The 19,452-nt window shown below is 33.8% G+C and overlaps 4 protein-coding genes across 9 annotated transcripts; 1 reads left to right on the top strand and 3 right to left on the bottom strand.

The window, feature by feature from the left end:
* Positions 1-2,219: 2,219 nt before the first annotated feature.
* LOC147939134 (uncharacterized) lies at positions 2,220-3,167 on the bottom strand. The gene has a single exon (XM_087465888.1). It carries the CDS (start codon positions 3,165-3,167, stop codon positions 2,220-2,222), a length of 948 nt encoding a protein of 315 aa, XP_087322014.1.
* Positions 3,168-3,828: 661 nt separating this feature from the next.
* Positions 3,829-6,442, bottom strand: LOC104712703 (tRNA-specific adenosine deaminase TAD3). Of its 6 annotated transcripts, none has more exons than XM_010429657.3 (10): positions 6,333-6,442; positions 6,066-6,172; positions 5,909-5,960; positions 5,725-5,801; positions 5,501-5,625; positions 5,290-5,372; positions 4,974-5,073; positions 4,430-4,834; positions 4,233-4,336; positions 3,829-4,155 (listed from the first exon to the last, which is right to left on the bottom strand). In XM_010429657.3, the coding sequence occupies exons 2-10, from the start codon at positions 6,139-6,141 to the stop codon at positions 3,975-3,977; spliced, it is 1,203 nt and encodes a 400-aa protein (XP_010427959.1). In that variant the 5' UTR covers positions 6,142-6,172; positions 6,333-6,442; the 3' UTR covers positions 3,829-3,974. The 6 variants fall into 6 exon arrangements, with proteins under 6 accessions (XP_010427959.1, XP_010427961.1, XP_010427960.1 ...); XM_010429659.3 differs by having other exon boundaries at positions 6,342-6,429; XM_010429658.3 differs by having other exon boundaries at positions 6,066-6,167; positions 6,333-6,424.
* Positions 6,443-6,487: 45 nt separating this feature from the next.
* On the top strand, positions 6,488-7,974 carry LOC104712702 (DNA repair RAD52-like protein 1, mitochondrial). Its single transcript, XM_010429656.3, has 4 exons — positions 6,488-6,834; positions 6,922-6,959; positions 7,056-7,150; positions 7,572-7,974. The coding sequence occupies exons 1-4, from the start codon at positions 6,587-6,589 to the stop codon at positions 7,713-7,715; spliced, it is 525 nt and encodes a 174-aa protein (XP_010427958.1). The 5' UTR covers positions 6,488-6,586; the 3' UTR covers positions 7,716-7,974.
* A 9,009-nt stretch (positions 7,975-16,983) lies between these two features.
* Positions 16,984-19,399, bottom strand: LOC104712701 (vacuolar protein sorting-associated protein 52 A-like). Its single transcript, XM_087466709.1, has 9 exons — positions 19,288-19,399; positions 19,141-19,199; positions 18,851-18,951; positions 18,489-18,539; positions 18,112-18,297; positions 17,883-18,014; positions 17,710-17,784; positions 17,502-17,559; positions 16,984-17,416 (listed from the first exon to the last, which is right to left on the bottom strand). Exons 1-9 carry the CDS (start codon positions 19,335-19,337, stop codon positions 17,112-17,114), a joined length of 1,017 nt encoding a protein of 338 aa, XP_087322835.1. The 5' UTR covers positions 19,338-19,399; the 3' UTR covers positions 16,984-17,111.
* Positions 19,400-19,452: the final 53 nt, after the last annotated feature.

The raw sequence follows: 19,452 nt of genomic DNA, 5'->3' as shown, positions 1-19,452 counted from the left end.
CCTCTTCTTCTTTCTGGTATAGAGAAGGATCCTTCGAGCATTTGACAAAGTTCAATTCCTTAAGAATCGTGTTTAGCTTGTTATTCCATGTCCTTGGAGCCTGTTTTAGCCCATAGAGTGCTTTATTCAGCTTACATACCTTCTGCTCACATCCTTTAACCACATATCCTTCAGGTTGATTAACAAATACTGTCTCCTTTAATTCTCCATGCAGGAATGCAGTTTTCACATCTAAATGATGTATTTCCCATCCCTTGGAGGCTGCTAGTGCGATGATAAGTCGTACCGTTTCTATGCGTGCTACAGGGGAGAACACCTCATCGAAATCGACTCCATGTCTCTGCACATAGCCTTTAGCTACGAGTCTTGCCTTATATTTGTTAATACTTCCGTCGGAGTTCCGTTTGAGTTTAAAAACCCACTTCAAACCTATTGGCTTTACTCCAAGAGGAAGATCAACCAAATCCCATGTCTTGTTCTTTACAATTGACTCAATCTCTTCATCACATGCTCCCTTCCAAGCTTCTGATTCTTTTGCCTCACTGAAATCCCATGGTTCTCCGTCTATCACCATTAGAAGACGTTCGCTCTCGACTCCAGCGAGTAAGACATAATCGTCCAAATACTTTGGTCTCATCTTTTGTCTCATCGAGACTCAGCGGTTGTGGTTGGTTGTCTTCTTGAACAGCTTCTGTTTCAGCAGGCTCGAAATCATCTGCAAAATCATCTTCTTCATCATCTTCTTCGTGTCTAGGTGAATCTTCTCTTTCTCCACCAGTTTCTTCTTCGACTCTGTTTTCCTCTGTTTCTCCGCGAGTTTCATAGTTTCGAGATCCCTCAATGTTCCACTTGAATGTTCCAACCTCAATACTTGCTTCGTCTCCATGGTTATTCCACACCCAGCTTTTGTTTTCATCGAACAAAACATCTCGACTGACCACTATTTTTTGATTCGAAGGATCCAATAACCGATAAGCTTTCGATCACGGTTCTGTTCCAAGGTGTATCAAGACCCGAGATCGATCATCGAGTTTTTTAAGGTGTGGTGCCTCAACTTTCGCATAACACACACACCCAAAGACCCGAAGATGGTCTACATTTGGTTTCCTTCCCTTGAACATCTCATACGGGGTCTGTAGATGTAGAGCTCTTGTTGATACTCGATTAATGATATAAGTTGCATGTCTCACTGCTTCTCCCTAGAGATAATTTGGGATCTTCATGTGTTTCATAATGCTTCTTGTCATCTCGAGTAGTGTTCTGTTTCGACGTTCAACCACTCCGTTCTGTTGAGGGGTGTATGGAGCCGTGAGATGTCTTGTAATACCTGATTTAGCACAGAACTCTTGAAACTCTTGAGACGTGAACTCTCCACCTCTATCCGAACGAAACACCTTGATAGTCGTCCCTGTTTCTTGTTCGACCACCTTCTTAAAAACTTTAAACCTTTCAAGTGCATCACCCTTCTCCTTTAACAACAGCGACCACATATAGCGTGAATGATCATCGATCAGAACAAAGATGTACCTGTTTCTTGCTGCTGTAGATGGTGTGATGGGTCCACATAAATCACCGTGTACTAGCTCAAGTACCTTTGATGCACGAAATGCTGTGGCTTGTGGGAAGACTTGTCTGGTTTGTTTGCCAAGTAAACAAGAAGGACACATTTCCTTTTCGATAGATACATTTGGTATACCAGCAACGAGTTCCTTCTTGATCATCATTCTCATTGTTTCTAGACCAATATGACCCAACCGTGCATGCCACCTTGTGGAATCGTTTAGTTCCATCACTTGCAGACACCGAGTAGTCTCAACAACCTCCATGACCACTTTGTAAAGTCGATTTCTCGATCTGTTAGCTCTTACCAGTTGATTTCCACTGCGATCATACAAGGTAAGATAATTGTCTCTCATCCTAACTTCACAACCCAATTCAGTAGCTTGTCCAAGACTTATGATATTGCTCTTCAGATCAGGTATAAAGTAGACATCAGCTAGTATCTTCTTGTCACCATTCTTGCTTACAAACAGGATTGAACCTTTGCCTTTTATGTCTATTCGTGAATCATCTCCAAATCTTACTTTTCCCGTGACCGTCTCGTCAATCTTAGAGAAGTAAGTACGATTCCCAGACATATGGTTGCTTGCTCCGTTGTCTAAATACCAAACATTAGAACCATCTGTTTGTGTTTCGAACTTGTTTGGTTGTACCTTTTGTTAATTAAGAAAAACAACTTCATGCATCATTAGTTCGTCAGCCTCTTTAGTATCATCTTCTTCCACCACTTGTGCTTCTTGGAGTTTGAGTAATCTATCGGGACAGTTTAAGGCATAGTGCCTTGTTTTATCACAGAGATAACACACCACATTGGACTTGTCTCGGTCTTTTCTGTACCCTCCATTCTGCTGATTCCCGAAGCGACCTCGACCCCTACCTCGATCAAAGAATCTTCCGCCTTGACCTCTTCCTCTTCCTGAGAAATAGTTTCCTTGGTAAGCTTGTGAATCCGTATTGGCATAGAGGAGCTTTCCGTGATCATTAGGTTGATCTTCTTCTTCTTCCCGGATTCTCTCTTCGTACACTTTTAGCCTTCCCACAATGTCTTCAAAGCTTGTCGCGTTGAGATCAAGGACTTGCTCGAGGGATGCAATGATATGAATATATTTCTTCCGAGGTAAACTCATAAGAAACCTTTTCACAAGTTTTGGTGCTTCGATATACTCTCCCAAAGCTGCTGATTTCGTGGCTAATTCAGAGAGTTTTCCCGCAAATATGTCGATGGTGTCAGAGTCTTTCATCTTCAACCTATCAAACTCAGCTAACAGCGTCTGTAACCTTGCTTCCTTCACACGATCTGCTCCAACATACCTTGCCTTGATCGCATCCCAAACAGCTTTTGAAGTGTCAAGGTTTCCGACTTGTATGAGTAAAGCTTCCGGGATCGATTGAAACAAGAATGCTCTGGCCATATCTTCCTTCTCTCCATTGGTTTCTCCTGGTTCGATGGCTTCCCACACCTTGTGTACTCTGAGGGCTATTCTCATGCGCATGGACCATACCGTGTAGTTGGTGGTGTTGAGCATCGGGAATTGTATCGATGAGGGACTCCCTTCTTTTGATGGCACGATTTCTTCTTTAGATTTTGTAGCAACGATTTCACTCATGCTTTTGAGTAGATGAAGTTCTTAATTCAATATTGCTCTGATACCAATTATTGAACAAGAACGTAGAACAAAGATTGTGAAATATAAAAGACTCTCTCTTTTATTACTTTAGAAACTGACTCAAAACTAAAGGTTACAATCTCTTTCTCTCAAATCTCTCAAGTTCTGCAATATCTCAGCATCTCTCTTTATATAAGACCTTTAGACAATATTCCCTAAACCACAATAGGAATACTAACATATCTTAGATATCTCCTAAGATACAAATATGTATATTTAGCTTTCTCCTAAATATACTAGTCTTGAGCTCCAAGCTAAATCAAGCTTATTCCAACAGGTCTTATGTAACAGGATCGAGGAGATCTACCAATTGAGCCATATGAGTGGTACGTTGACTTGCGTCGTTATGGAACAGTGAAGCATTGTGGATTTATACTTCGAACGTATGATTCTGTTCGCTACAGGAATTGACAACATCAGAGATGTAATCCATTTCCCTCGATATCCTGGAAAAACTGATCTCTGATTCCTCCTCTATATAGTTTACTGTAGTCTGTAAGTACAAATTCAGACTTCATTACATACCAATTTAAACAAGCCTTTTCAGGAATTAAGCTTCTCTCTCTTTCTCTTTGATCTTTAAGTGGTTAGCAAATTGCACTTAGAATAAAATGATTTGTGTTGACTAACATTGATAGTTTACATATAACTCAATAAGAATTTGGATTCTTGGAAAGAACAAGAACAAAGAATCAGCTTTCTTACTCAGAACCTGTAATACAATTATTACTCAACTACAACAATGCATTAGACTGAGGCCAATTGTCTAAGGGCGTCATCAGGCAGCAAAACTCTAAACACTGCATAATGATGGTTCAAACTCTTTTCCCCTTGAAGTCTATGAACACTCCCGAGACCGCCTGCCGTAGGGTTTGGAATAGCATAGAAAATCCGCTTTATTCTTTGATGCACAAGCGCCATAGCACACCTTTGGGAACATATCACGAACTTTATTAGATACACTTACTTGAGGATGTTAGAAGGGTAATGTATGTAGAAACTCACATTGTACAAGGCTCCAACAGGAGGAAAATGTCATAACCAGTGCAGAGGTACGGCCTTTCCATTGAAGGATCTCTAAGAGTTTCTTCTCTGCTGTCAATTTGGACCTATCGGTAGGTAACTCAAAAGTGTAAGAGAGAATGCTGTACTAGTCAAAGCACGTGGAGGAGACTAAAGAATCTTGGTTGGAATGAACTTACGTGTGGACTCTGACTGCTTGTTTTCTGCTTTTTAGCTGGAGAATCCATATTTGAGGGATGAACATGATCCTGACCAAAAATCTCGGATGAATTGGGAAACAGATGTCTATCTCTGGCAGAAGAAGATTCAATGGAAACCATGGAAGCATGCCTAAGAGGATGCCACAGGCTACACTTTTCAGTGTCATGCGGCTGTAAACTCCAGTTCCAGGGATTCAGACAAGCAACAGCAGACAATGAACCATTCTGTTTTTCAAGTGTGTCATTTAAGCATATATCCCCCGTTTCCTTAAAGGGGCTAGTCTCAGTGCTAGTGTTGTCGCCAGACGAAGCATATACTTGATCAGTTTCACTAGCTATTATTCGCCTAACTGAGGGATCGACTATCACTGCAGCATTTACAAGCTGAAAAGTACATCAGAAAAGTGGTAAACTGAGATCAATTTCTATGTAATGAAACCATGGTAAACAGATGATTAGGAGAGCCTGGTCTGTTGTCTAAAATTTCATATCGAAGTTATGTAGATCAATGGAAAATACTTACTGGTTTATGACCAGATACTGCCATATCAATAACAACTCTCATGAACTTGCAGATAGATTCTGTGTCCTCCTCGCTGAACCCACCGATGCCATCTATATTGCTGTCATTGCCAAATGCAAAAGTAAAAAAATGATTAACTGTTGCCATCTATCACAATGCAGATAAGAGCACTACTAGATTAACATCAAGAAGTAGGATTGTTCTAGAACGTCTAAAGCTTAGATAAACAAAAAAGACAAGAAAGGTAATGTAGAGCCCTTTGGTTACAAAAAAAGATCCACGAAACCAAAATCTAACAAAAAGACATGGAGCTTACTAGGTTGGAGGGTGAAATGAAGTTGGCCATATCTTACTTTGTTCTTCCCACTCTTCTTTCGACACTGCAGCATATTTGCATACCTATCATAATTATAGCGGAAATATGAGCTTCAACTACTGAATGAGCAGAATCTCTTTGCTTGGAATCAAAATGTACAAAATCCTTGAAGAGAATCGTGGTGAGAAACGAGAAAAAAAGAAACACCTACTTGTGTAATAAAAGGACTCAACTCATAGGGATCAACAAGTTTCTGTACATCAGGTGGCATACTATCATTCAAACGATCGTGATGCTCAGGTGCTAGACATAAGATGACAGTCAACTGAGTTTCACCTGTCCAATATAAGCATTACAATCAAAACCTCATAATTTTTATGTTAATGGTGTATCAATCACCACGCCACCAACAAAAAAAAACTAACAATGAGATACCGCGATCAGGAAGAATCTTCTTCTTCACTCTCTTAACATGACGAAGGTCTTCTAAAGGAGCAATCTTACATAAATGCCTAATCATACCAGCGTCAAAAAAAAAAAAAAAAAAATTCAATCATGAGATTACAGCTATGCAGAGCAGCTACAAAATTTAATCAAAGAATAAAGAAGAGTGACAAACCTTACTATCGTATTGGCAAATTTGGGTTTTATTAGACTCGCATATACCTTCACTGTGAACAACAACAACAACACACACACACAACAAGTTTAAATGAAGAACCTTTGATAGACTAAAAAAAATTCCAAAAGGAGAAGCCTTTGAGATTGAATCATACCAGTTGGCTGCTGGTCAGGTGACAATGCAGGCTTTTCAGGTATATGAATGATTTCCCATTTATCTGATGAATCCATAAGTTTTGTCCTTTCTTTACTTGAGCCTGTTCTGCAGATAGAGTACATAGCACAAATTATATAAGAATTGGGGAAGAAGCAAGAAGAAAGAAAAAAAACTCGAACTTTCTCTGTGGAAATTGAAGAGACTGAATAAGAGAAGCTGCAAAAAGTACCAAAAGCAATCATAACAGAGATTAGATTAAACTCACTGGGCTTACTCAAGCAAAGAAGAACACAGACGCCAACGTCGCCAAGAGCGAGAGAGAGTTATTGAATCTGGTTCGAGAAGACAAGAACCCTCGCTACGTCGTCGTTTTGCTCTCTTCTAATAGCAAAAGTTAAACTTAAACCTAATTAATTAATTAATTAATTAAATTAAACGCTTTAATAACTAAACCCTACACCAGACCAGAGAGCCCCCAAAAAAAACGCGACGTTTGAGAATTTTGTCCGGCGAAAGAAAATGGCGGGGTTAGGGTTAGGGTTACGGTTGAAGGCGGCGAAATGGACGTTGAGGAGCGGAGCAGCTGCTGTATCAAGGGAAATGGGGAAGGGTGTTCGTAGATTCTCTTCTGAAGTTGAAAACGATGTTCCGACTTCAGGAATCAGTAGACCACTCGCTGAGATTCTCAAGGAGCTTAACAAAAAGGTTCCAGATTCAGTCATCCGAACCCGAGTTGAAGATGGGTTCTCCATGAAATACATCCCCTGGTAATCTCTTTCTTTTGATTTTGAGAGACCCTGTTTGTTTGTGTTGGTCATTATACTTAATACTTAGCTTGTGTTGATGATTCTCAGGCACATTGTTAATAGGATCATGAATATGCATGCTCCAGGTCTGTTTTAAACCCTTCTTGTTTCTTTTTGGGTTTCATGTTGGGATTTGGTTTTGACATTTGTGTATTTGTGTCTGTGTTTCTCTGTTTTCTCAGAATGGTCAGGAGAAGTTCGAAGTATCACTTACTCTCCTGATGGGAAAAATGTTACTGTGGCTTATCGTGTGACTCTCTACGGCACTGATGCTGAGGTCTTTCCCTCCCTCTTCGTTTACATTTGGTTTGATTTGATTTGTAACTTTAGGCTAAATGGTTCTCTGGTTGACTTCTTTGCTTTTTTGTCCGATAAGCTGCAAAGCTATAGAGAGAGACCTAGTTGTTGTTCTTTTTGTCTTTGTCTACATCTGAATTATCCACTGAAGGTGATGAAACCACCGTCAAGCCAATACAAGCTTAGAGAGTGTATGTTTAGCAACTGTGGGGAAACAACAACTCCGGGTTGTAGATTCTGTTATCATTACTCTCATAGACCTTAGAGATGAATTGATAAAAATGTGGTGGTGTTTTGCTTTCTTGCATACTATCCGTGAGCCCGTTATGTGTTCATTGTTTTGCGCTTGTAAGCTGAAATCATTTGCTAATTCAACATTTTGTTTTTTTGGTGTTGTGAAGATATTTAGGGAATCAACAGGTACCACTCCTGTAGATGACAAAGGCTATGGTGATGCTGTGCAAAAGGCTGAAGCAATGGCGTTTCGCCGTGCGTGTGCAAGATTTGGATTAGGGCTTCATCTTTATCACGAGGATGTTTTGTAAAGGAAGGGTGTCCTTTTACCCTGGGAAAGTAGATGTTTTTTTGGTGTTCCCACTGCCTAGTAGTGTAGTTGTTGGGGATATAACTCAGGGATGCATTAATTAGTTTTGGTATGTAAGATCTGTATTTACTGATACTGATCGTTTTAGGATTTGAGATCGGATAATGAATTGAGCCTCTGAAGACTCTTTCTTCGTTGCATATTTGTTACTTAACTTCAGATTGCTACTTTAACCAGTAAAGAGTATCAATTTGCAGTAATTGGCAGCGGCACTCTCTGAACTCTGCTTAATCAATTTCCCCATCCTTTTTATTTCTCAAATCTTTAAACACTAGAGATTTGTGTATACATACACTCAGGGCTGAGAAAATACTGAGACAAATGAGATAATAGTAGCAAAAGGCATAGAGTAACTCTTACTGGTGCACCATAACCCATAATACTGGCTTTAGATTCACTTTGAAAGATTTGACATATCTTATATACTCTATTCATAAGCAGCCACACATGTTATTATGTTTCAGAAATTATAATATAAGTGAAATATAATTAATAATCAAAAACACACATGGATTTTTCCTTGTAATAATGATATACAGTAGAACCTCTATAAATTAATACTCGTTATAAATTAATAATTTTTTTCGGTCTCGAGTTTGACTTGTGTAAAAAATGACAAAATTCGATAAAATAATAAGATAATACTTTTTTTTTTAAATCCTATGTAAAAATATGGTTCATAAATATTCTAAGAAAATTTAGGGAAATATGACTCTATTGTTGTTTGCATATTCTTGAAACTGCATTTTTGTTGGAGCTCATCTATAATCTTTCTCATTGCATCAAAAAAATTTTGTGTTGTTTTCTCACATTGCATCCAAAAATTGTGGAGCATCCTAGACGCGATAGTTGTTTTTTACGTGTAATTGGTTCTAAATATACTGCAATATTTTCTTAGACTTCATCATGAAGGATAATCTATGTTGTACAATTTCTTCTAAACTTTGAACTTCTAAACATTTATTATTTTTCACATGGATAATCTAGTAAACTATTAACATCTATCAATAGTCAAAATTATAAATTAAAGAAGTTCTGTAAAAATATGAAATATAACAAAGTATCTTATTTTTAATAAAAAATATTCAAAACTATAAAAATGAAAAAATCTCTTCATAAATTAATATTTTATTAATTTATCGATAAATTAAAACCTCTACATAGTATTAAAATTTTGTGGTCTGGACCTTATTAATTTATAGAAGTTTTATTGTATTTATTCTTATAGAAAACGTTACGTCACGTCAATTTGGTCCCTAAGACTCCCAACAAAAACATTCAAAAAATTGAACGTCAAAGCTAAACTACAAGAGAGTTGGTTAGAAGGAAGAAACATTAAAGAGAAAATTGGAGTTTTAGTACATTTTTAAACTTAATCGGAGAATTAGTACATTCATTATTTAAAATTGGCAAAACACAAATTTTCACTATTTACTACTATTTGAATTACTTCTTAATCCTCTACTAATCATTTTATTTACAAATGTGCCATTGAAATTAAATAAATATATATATATATTTTTTTTTATTAAATTACCTCTTGAATCTAATAACTAAAATACTATTCAATATATATATATATATATATATATATATATATATATATTAATTTTTTTGCAGATACAAAAAAAATCTATGTTTTTTCTTTATAATTTGATATGCAATTTGTGTAATGATTATATTTGATAATGTTAAATGTTTTTTATAAATTTTGTATCCTTACACCTTAATAAGTGTACATGTGTCTGTACACATTCTAATGTATACAGGTATAATGTGTACAAATGTACAAACGAATAATAATACACAATTTTAACCCGTACAGTTCATTTAGTGTACTTATATATAAGTTAATATACATGTTTTTATTCCTACAGCTGATATATAATATATTCAATATGAATGAAATAAAAATATTTATATGTGTGTAAAAAAATATGTACACTAAATATGCTGTACGGATGTTTTTTATGCAGTTACCCTTTTATAATTTTACACTACTATATTATACCCCACTTTTTTATCTATCTCACATCTTTTCTATTACACAAATAGTAAAACCCATCTATTTCTCCAATTATAAATAGTAAATGTACTACAATTCTAATTATGTTTTGAAAATGTACTATTTTGCCAACAAACCCTAATCTAAATACATTGTTTAACAAAAAAAACGTTTAAACACGTTGTTAAAGCTCCTGTGGAACAACATGTTTAATCTCTGGACAATCTGGTTGTATTTTAAAATCTCACGTTTTTTTTTGTCGTGTTGTTATCGTACGGATCCAATCAGATATATGGATCCTTCTTTTTCACACGTACCCTCAGAGCTATGTCAACACTCAACATGTAGGTCTGGACAAAATACCTGAACCCAAAAATTTAACTTGAATCTAATTAAAAATATCTGATCCGAATTCGAATCCGAATTTTAAAAATATACGACTGGATGCTTATAGTAAATGAAACAGATATCCGAACTGATTGGGTATATCCGAACACTCGAACAAATATCCGAGACTATCCAAAATTATATATATCTTTAACAATATATTAAGTCAATTTACAAGTTTCGGAAGTAATTTTGTAATCGCTATTACAACTTACATGATAAATTAGTTTTCATTTTTATATATGTCAATCTTCATATGTTAGTTTAGATAGATTATATTGTTCTAACTTTGAATTTGATGCCATCTGATGTTTTAAGAAGTAAAAAATTATCGGCTTCTAAATTTGGTGTTTTGTTATTTAGAATTGTCCTTTTCTTTTCGTGAAATCAATTTCGGTTGTTAACTTTGGTTTTCTTATGATTATAATCATTTTTAATGAATTTGGATTGATTTCATGTTTTTTTGGATTCGGATTGATTTCGGGCTTTTTTTTTTTACTTTGGTTTGGATTAAAAATTACAAAATCTGATCCGAGACCGAAATATAATTTGAAGCTTTGGGTGAAACCTGAAAATATTTCAATCTGATGGGTGTTTACCCGAACCCGAATTGAAATCCAAAAATATCCTAATGGGTCTTATTTTTATAAATCCAAAAACTTGAAGTACCCGATCCGAAATCCGAAAGAGTACCCAAACGCCCACCCCTTACCAACATGTGATTCTCTGCATATGGTCTCATTTGTTGTGTGTGTTAGTTGCCAATTTGGGAATGATTTTGGCACGCGATGGTCCATCTGTATCCTAATTCAACAAAAAAGTCTGTTTCCTATGTTCTAAAACGTCTCCTTCAGTCTATCCGTTTGCATGTAACATAAGAAATCATATATATAAAAGTAAGGTTTGGTCTCTCCTTATTGGTTGATTTTCATTTAATGTTTTCTATTTTTTTTATTTTTTATTTGCTCTCTAATTGCTTTAAACAATATTTAAGACCTAATAAACACAATACATTTAACTCACACATTAAAATAAAATTATAATTGAAAATAAAATAAATTATGCATTGATCATATTCCAGCACTCAGTTTTATTCAAACACAATAAATTACTATTGTAACTCCATAATTCTAAATGTAACTTCCATCATTTCTTATCATATAAATAAACATTCTCTCAATCTCTCATTCTCTCATATTGGCATTCTTTTACTATCCCATTTTCACATTCTCTCATTCTCTTCTACAATACTTCAAATCATTTTTCGTTTTTTATTTATTTTTGATTTCTTATTTTTGTTGTATGGGTTGTAAAAAATAAATGAAATATCATTGTAAATTTTTAATGCTAAATTTTAATTTTAGAGACTACATGATATATATTTTACATTGTTCTTATTTTAAAAGATTCATCTCCATTATCTAATTTGGATTATTATCTTATAAGTAATCATTCTCTCCTCCTCTCCCACCAATATCAAATGTTGTTATATCTCATATGTGTTGTAAGAGTTTGATTCTATATTTTAATATAGAAAATATTATATATATATATATATATATATATATATTTTACATTGTTCTTTTTTTTAAAAGATTCATCTCCATTATCTAATTTGGATTATCATCTTATAGTAATCATTCTCTCCTCCTCTCCCACCAATATCAAATGTTGTTATATCTCATATGTGTTGTAACTTGTAAGAGTTTGATTCTATATTTTAATTTAGAAAGTATTATATATATTTAACATTGTCTTCAATTTTTATTTTATTTATATAAAAATAAAATTTTTTTTATATATTTCTTGCCTTTCTAATCTATTCATATTTATTTTTTAAATTTGCATAGTTAAATTTAAATTCACATATGTTGGTTTTAACAAAAAAATCAACTTTATTTGAGAAATAGATGTTCCTATTCATTTTTAAACGATAAATGTGTAACATAATATATATAAGCATTTTGTCTTGAAATCACAAGTTCCATTTCCATTGCTTAACTCCATGGTTAAACTATAATATATGTTGTCCTATTTGTATGAACAACAACATACTTATTAAATATATTTAAAAGAGCAGATGATTAATCAAAATAAACATTTCTCCAAATTTTATAATTCAATCAGTGTGAGTGTACTTATTACTTTGAAAAACCTTTACATTGAAGTTCATAAAATCATATATGAAAACTAAAATACTATGTCACTTCAAATTTGGAAGAAAACACTTGGTATTCCTTTTAAAAAAAGTCAAGACACATATAAAAATTATTCGAGAATGTTGAACTAGTAAAAAGTGACATTATGAGAGAATAAGAGAATGAGAGATTGAGAGAATGCTTATTTAAGTTGTACTAGTCAAAAGTGTAAGAGAGAATGTTGTACTAGTCAAAGCACGCGGAGGAGACTAAAGAATCTTGGTTGGAATGAACTTACGTCTGGACTCTGACTGCTTGTTTTCTGCTTTTTAGCTGGAGAATCCATATTTGAAGGCTGAACATGATCCTGACTGAGAATCCTGAGATTGAGAGAATGTGAAAATGGGATAGTAAAAGAATGCCAATATGAGAGATTGAGAGAATGCTTATTTATATGATAAGAAATGATGGAAGTTATATTTAGAATTATAATTTATTTTATTTTCAGTTATAATTTTAAATGTATTGTGTTTATTGGGTCTTAAATATTGTTTAAAGCAATTAGAGAGCAAATAAAAAAAAATAAAAAAATTAGAAAACATTAAATGAAAATCAACCAATAAGGAGAGACCAAAACCTTACTTTTATATATACGATTTCTTATGTTACATGCAAACGGGTAGACTGAAGGAGACATTTTAGAAAATAAGAAACAGACTTTTTTTTGTCAAATTAGGATACAGGTGGATAATCGCGTGCCAGCATCTTTCCCAAATTGGCAACTAACACACACAATAAATGAGACCATATGCAGGCAATCACATGTTGGTAAGGGGTGAGTGTTTGGGTACTCTTTCGGGTTTCGGATCGGGTACTTCGAACATTTTGTCTTGTTTATATATAAATGTGTAACATAATATGGGTACTCTTTGGGATCGGGCGTTTGGGTACTCTTTCGGGTACTTCGGATACAGATGGACGATATTTTGTTGTTTATATATAAATGTGTAACATAATATATATAAACATTTTGTCTTGAAATCACAAGTTCCATTTCCATTGCTTAACTTCATGGTTAAACTATAATATATGTTGTCCTATTTGTATGAACAACAATATACTTATTTAATATATTTAAAAGAGAATATGATCAATCGAAATAAACATTTCTCCAAATTTTATAATTCAATCAGTGTGAGTATACTTATTACTTTGAATAGCCTTTACATTGAAGTTCATAAAATAATATATGAAAACTAAAATACTATGTCACTTCAAATTTGGAAGGAAACACTTGGTATTCCTTTTTAAAAAAGTCAAGACACATATAAAAAATATTTAACTCATTTTAAAAGCATAAAATGTCATTTAACTCAAAAATAACTTCTATCCAATAATTCCATACATTCTTCCCACAAATATATATATATATATATATATATATATGTTCAAGATTATATTTACATATTACAGAATTTTTTAGTTAGCTAAACTTATAGTCACATATATACAATATATATACATAAGAATTTATATTACTAACACCATAATTAGACCCATTATTTGCTTAACTCAAAATTGGTTTCAAAGCCAACTAAAGAAAATCAGAAACGATCTTATTGATATTAGACCAAAGATGGGCATACAAACATAATCACTTACACGGAAGATAATTATTTTTAAAAAATAACTTATTATTGCAACATCAACGTATGAAAGGTTTACATAAGCAGTTAATTAGAAAATCTAAAATACAATAAATGTATTGGGAACAATATCAGTCAATGATAAGATTGGATCCTAAAAAGCAAAAAACAACATCCTCATAATTCATAAAAAACAAATGCCACAATTGTACACATCTAAATGAAATGGTATAAAGATATAGTGTATAAATACAAGTGACTGCAAAGCCCATATATGCCTAATTAAAACAAAATAATACAAAAGAGAAAACCAAAAAAACCAAAAAAAAAACAAGAAAGTGCCAACTCCCTTATCTTCAGAAAATCAAGCAGAAGCAGAGAGAGAGAGAACGGATTCGGCGGCGAACCACGGAGGAAAAGTTGGTTTTCTGATGGAGGTGAAGAGGATAGGCTACATCACCAGACCAATGATCTCGGTGTACCTGTCGACTTATGTTCTTCCGGTGATATCGATTATGATGATTGGCCATATCGGTGAGCTTTACCTCTAAAAATGAGATGGTATGACATTTGAGAGTCTATTTTATTTAATTTTTTATAAAAACACATATAAAAGTATTTTACTTATATTTTGTTTATATTTTACATATGTTTTTGTTTATTTCTTATTATTTTATATATGTTTTGCTTATATTTTTCATATGTTTTGCTTATTATCTTGTTAGTTTTGCTTATTTTACATAATGGATATATTTTAAAAAAATATATGTAAGATGCTACATAAAATGCAAAATCTTATCGGTGAAATTAGTTGGAAAATACTTAATTATATGTACGTTTTTCAGTTTTATGATATTAGGAAACCGTTTGAGAAAAAATTTCTATAGAAAAAAATGTGATATTAGATACTAAATATGTAAATCATAATAGATATGTTTTAGGAATTTTTAGCAACATGGAATTTGTTGTCTTCATCCACTATTTCGGAAAATAAAATGTTTCTCATAACAAGATGAACAAGATTTTATTGTGAATTACAATTATATATATTCAATATTTCAAAGAACAAAAAAAATCAGTCTGTAATTTTTCTTACCGACTGCTCCGACTTGGTGAAGATGGTGTCTTCGCCTGCTGAGTGGCCAGCTTTCACGTCTTATCTGGAGGATATACAGGCGGATAAAGATGAGTTTGCTTCATTTTCTTTAGTCTATGTTCCTTGCTCTCAGAATGGTAAAGCGGATAATTTAGCGCGACGTGTTCGTTTATTTCCGCAATTAGTTACCTTTGTAAACAATTTAACTTCACATTGGCTTGTTTGAGCCAATCTTGTAACCTATTGTCAAAAAAAATGACTAATTTGCAAACAATCACACCTAAAATTTATATTTATATAGAATTCAATGTAAACTATACTCGATATATATCAAACAATCAAATCAAATCTAATCATATATATATATTATAATCACATATCAATAAAAATTTATAAACAACTTAAAATATATCATCCACACGTTGCATGGGCAATCATCTAGTTCCCTATAAAATGCATTGTAACCTATGAACGCATTTCGTGCAATCTTTTGTGTCCTGGTTTTGCGATCACAAATTGAGAGTTTTGGCCTCTATGGTCTTTGATGTTCTCCATTAATAAAAAATTTTAGAATTGATTGCAGACAAGCAATGTGTCAGAGTGGTTCAGCTATACGAAGTGAAACTGTATCATATATTAGATCTTGTAAAGTTAAATACTAAATCCTATTTGATATTGCAATAACAAAACATTTCTGAGAGGAGAGATCCAAAAGAAATCAGCTCTTGAAGAATCTGAGAATGTGGAAAGTTTTCCCTACAATGCATGAATCGGCAATTGGCAACGGCACTCTCTGTTCCCATCTTAATCAATTTCCCCCATCCTTTTTTATATCTCAAATCTTAAACACTAGAGATTTGTTGGATGGAGATTTCCATGAAAGTATCCAATACACTCAGGCTGAGACAAATGGGGTAATAGTAGCAAAAGACATAGAGAAACTCTTACTGGTTCAGTGATGCACCATAAATCCATAATACTGGCTTTAGATTCACTTTGAAAGATTTGACATATCTTATATACTATTAGATGAATACGCGCGCTATGCGCGGGCTTATGGCTTACCGTTTTTATAACAGTTTTGTTGTTAATTTATTTTTTTATGTAGAATTTTTTTTTTTTAATTGTGGAAATCTTGACAAATATCATTTGACGTTGATTATTTTAATACTTCACATACGTTTTCTCATTTTGTAATTGAATTATTAGATACATGCATAAACAACTTTGTTTTGAGAGATTTAAACATTTTATAATTCTTGTCTAAAACATCAAAAAAAATCTTAAGCAAACACATAGTTTAAATCTTTAGCATTCTATAATGCTTGATCTAAGGATGCATATTTTGTAACAAAGAGTTTTTTGGTTGACATTCATTCAAAAAAAAAGCTTAAGTATTTAGATATATTCATATTTAAGCTTCTCAACTAAATACTATGAAACACTGATATTTTCTTTTATCAAGAATTGCAGTTTGGCTAACTCTTTAATACATATAATTAAGATAGACATCTTCCTTTCATGTTAGTTTTTCAATTTCTTGAATATACCTCTAGAATGTGGTTTTTAATTAGAATTTCATTCAGTTTTCTTTTTGACAACTTCTAAATATTAGAATATGAAAACCAACAGTCATGAATTTATTCAACTATCTTCCTCTTTGTCTCCATATTTTTCTAAACCAACATTCTACAGTTTTATTCAACTATCTTCCATTTGATAGTGAACAAAAACCAAATCTTCTTTATATATAAAATTTATATGCCAAGAGGAAGAAGTGGCTCTTTGATTCACTCCCGATGCCTTTTTGTCCTTTGGGTGATGCATATATTTTCTTGGGACATGTTCTAAGTCTATAAATTTCTTATGTAAATATTAAAACTGTTTGTGATATAAAAAAATAAAATACATGAAAGATGTTTCCTATTCCTCTTAAATTTAGGTATGTTTACTTTTAACGAGGATAGACAGGTGACATTATCTTCACTGCTGATGTATCACTGAGATGAAGAGAGTTGACCATCCTTAATAGTATAGATTCATAAGCAGCCACATATTTTATCTTTCAGAAATTTGTAATGTATTTCTTGATCTCGAAGGTAAAAATGTTGAAGGAGACAAGATCCCTGTTCAAAGCAGATCCACCATCTATCTTCTCAATGCAGTCTTTGAGTCTTGTGTTATAGAGCAATAGTTGTGTCAGTGCAGCTTTCAAAATATCCATACCACACAAGAAGTTACTGAAGGAAGTAATGATATCTTTGTGCATCAATTCTATCGCGGTCTTCCATCTGCTTCCAAAGTCTTTCACCAGCGGCTCTACTTCAGCAATTTTGATTGAGCTCTCTGGATTTGAACTTGAATCCTCAGCTGCTACATATACAGCAGGTTAGTGGTTACTTGAATTAATTGATGAGTGTGAGAACTGAGGACAAGAAAGATAGAAGTTGCTTACAGTCTCGAGTTTTCACAAATTTGATCAATTCACTGAAATGCTCCACCAGCATTTCTTCCTGCGAGACAAATATGAACAATCAAAAATCAAGATCGAGTTGGCATCAAATTTAAGGTGCAGGCTAGCTACTACAAAGCCATGCTTGCGCTATGATCATGAAGCAAATTATCAAATTTCGATAAACTCAAACTGCAACATTGGCCTTTACCACGAATAACGAAGTGTTTCTCTTTAGCAATTCCTCAAAATACATTTGAATTTTCCCACCTTCTGGTTCAGCTTCCTGAAATACAAGAAGATGATCAAAGCAGATTCTTATGGTAGGTCAGATTCACTTACATGGGTGCACTTAAACATGGGACGGTCAAGGGTTCAACTCACCTTCAGCACAGCAATTGTCATATCGTAGTTGTTAATGAGAAACACAATCGTAGTTGGCCTTGGGAACAACTTTGCAAGCTTAAGAATCAAGCTGTCTACTGCCATTCTTAAACGCTCCAAATTGATATCCAGCTGCAGAGTTTCATTAGACAAAGTCAAGCACTTTGAGTGACAAGCTCCAGGTAACACATATCATTAGAGATAGAGGGAATGCTTAATCATAACGAACCTGTCCATCTCCATACCCATACTCAACATTCAGGTGAATAAACGAAGCCGTGAATTCAGCAAAACGCCTCATGACATAGTGAGGATGAACATCATCTTCCCATAATGTCTCTACGTTTGCATCTCGCAGACTGCTGATGTGTAAGTCAAACACCATCTTGAAACGTGGCCACAATGAAATATTAACCTGCTCAATTTGAAAATATTGAAAACTAAGGAAATCAATCATAGCCACATCTATGAACTCGTATCTAAATTTTATACAAGACCTTCAAAGTTATACCAGAGAGGAAACATAAGTTAGCAAGTGAAAACAGCTGCAGTTATATACATTTAAGAGTATATCAAACAGACTAAAAGAGACAAGGAGTTACAAACCTTGTCCAGATATGAATCCAGGCATGGAATCCTCCGGCGAGACATGATAAGCTGTGAAAAAAGTGGCAAATTAATAAACCATCATGACCCTTGCAAAAGGGTATATATGCTATACTAGAGTATCATCTGTTGAAATAGGTTGTGGAACACTTATGTAATCAAGAAACATCTGAATCATTAGTTTGCAAGATATATTATTAAGTGATAAATATCTTACCATACTTCACTGGACCACTAATTTCTAATGCATTCTCACATAAGAATGTGACTTAAAAAAAATGAAAAAGGGGAGCTAACTACATTCCCTGATTCCAAGAGATTCACTAAAACACGCAAAGTAGTTATTGGACCATAGTTAATACCTGGTTGTGGTGTATAGTGCGAATCATAAGCATCAGACCGATAGCATCAAAACAGTTTGAAAGGATGTGATCGAAGTGCTCATCGATGACAGAGAATGGACCTGTATCATGGAGAATGTAGTTAATATCATTATTATATCAATTATACAGTATGAGTTTAACTTTTTATCCGGAAGCAGAAAATAAATTTCGTAGATACTACCATATTTTGTAACAACCATTGTAATTATCTTGGAAGGAGTTGTTATACAGCTACCAAAAAGCAAAAGGGAGATAGATTTAGAAATTACCCGCAAAAATTTCGTAGAATATGGACTCTTCACCAAAGAACTCATCACAAAATAAGTACCTGTTAAAATGAAAACAAATGTCATTAACCCTGAGCTATGAGCAACAATATATAACACAAATAGAAAAGGGGGAAAAATAAACAGAACTCAGAAGTAGCTGTATCCATAAGTAGTTTGTGCAAGCTTCTGAAGAGCATTTCATAAGGATATCTGAGAGAGCTAGCTTCGGCTATGTGCGGGATCAATGCAGGCTGATCAATTTCCTGCATCAGACAGAAAAATGTCAAGTGAAGGTAGGAGTAACTCGATTTA

Source organism: Camelina sativa, chromosome 9 (assembly GCF_030686135.1).
Source record: "Camelina sativa cultivar CO46 ecotype springtype chromosome 9, ASM3068613v1".
Classification (NCBI taxonomy): domain Eukaryota; kingdom Viridiplantae; phylum Streptophyta; class Magnoliopsida; order Brassicales; family Brassicaceae; genus Camelina; species Camelina sativa.
The sequence above is the reverse complement of the archived record's forward strand: the minus strand, read 5'-3'. Positions and strand labels throughout refer to the sequence as shown.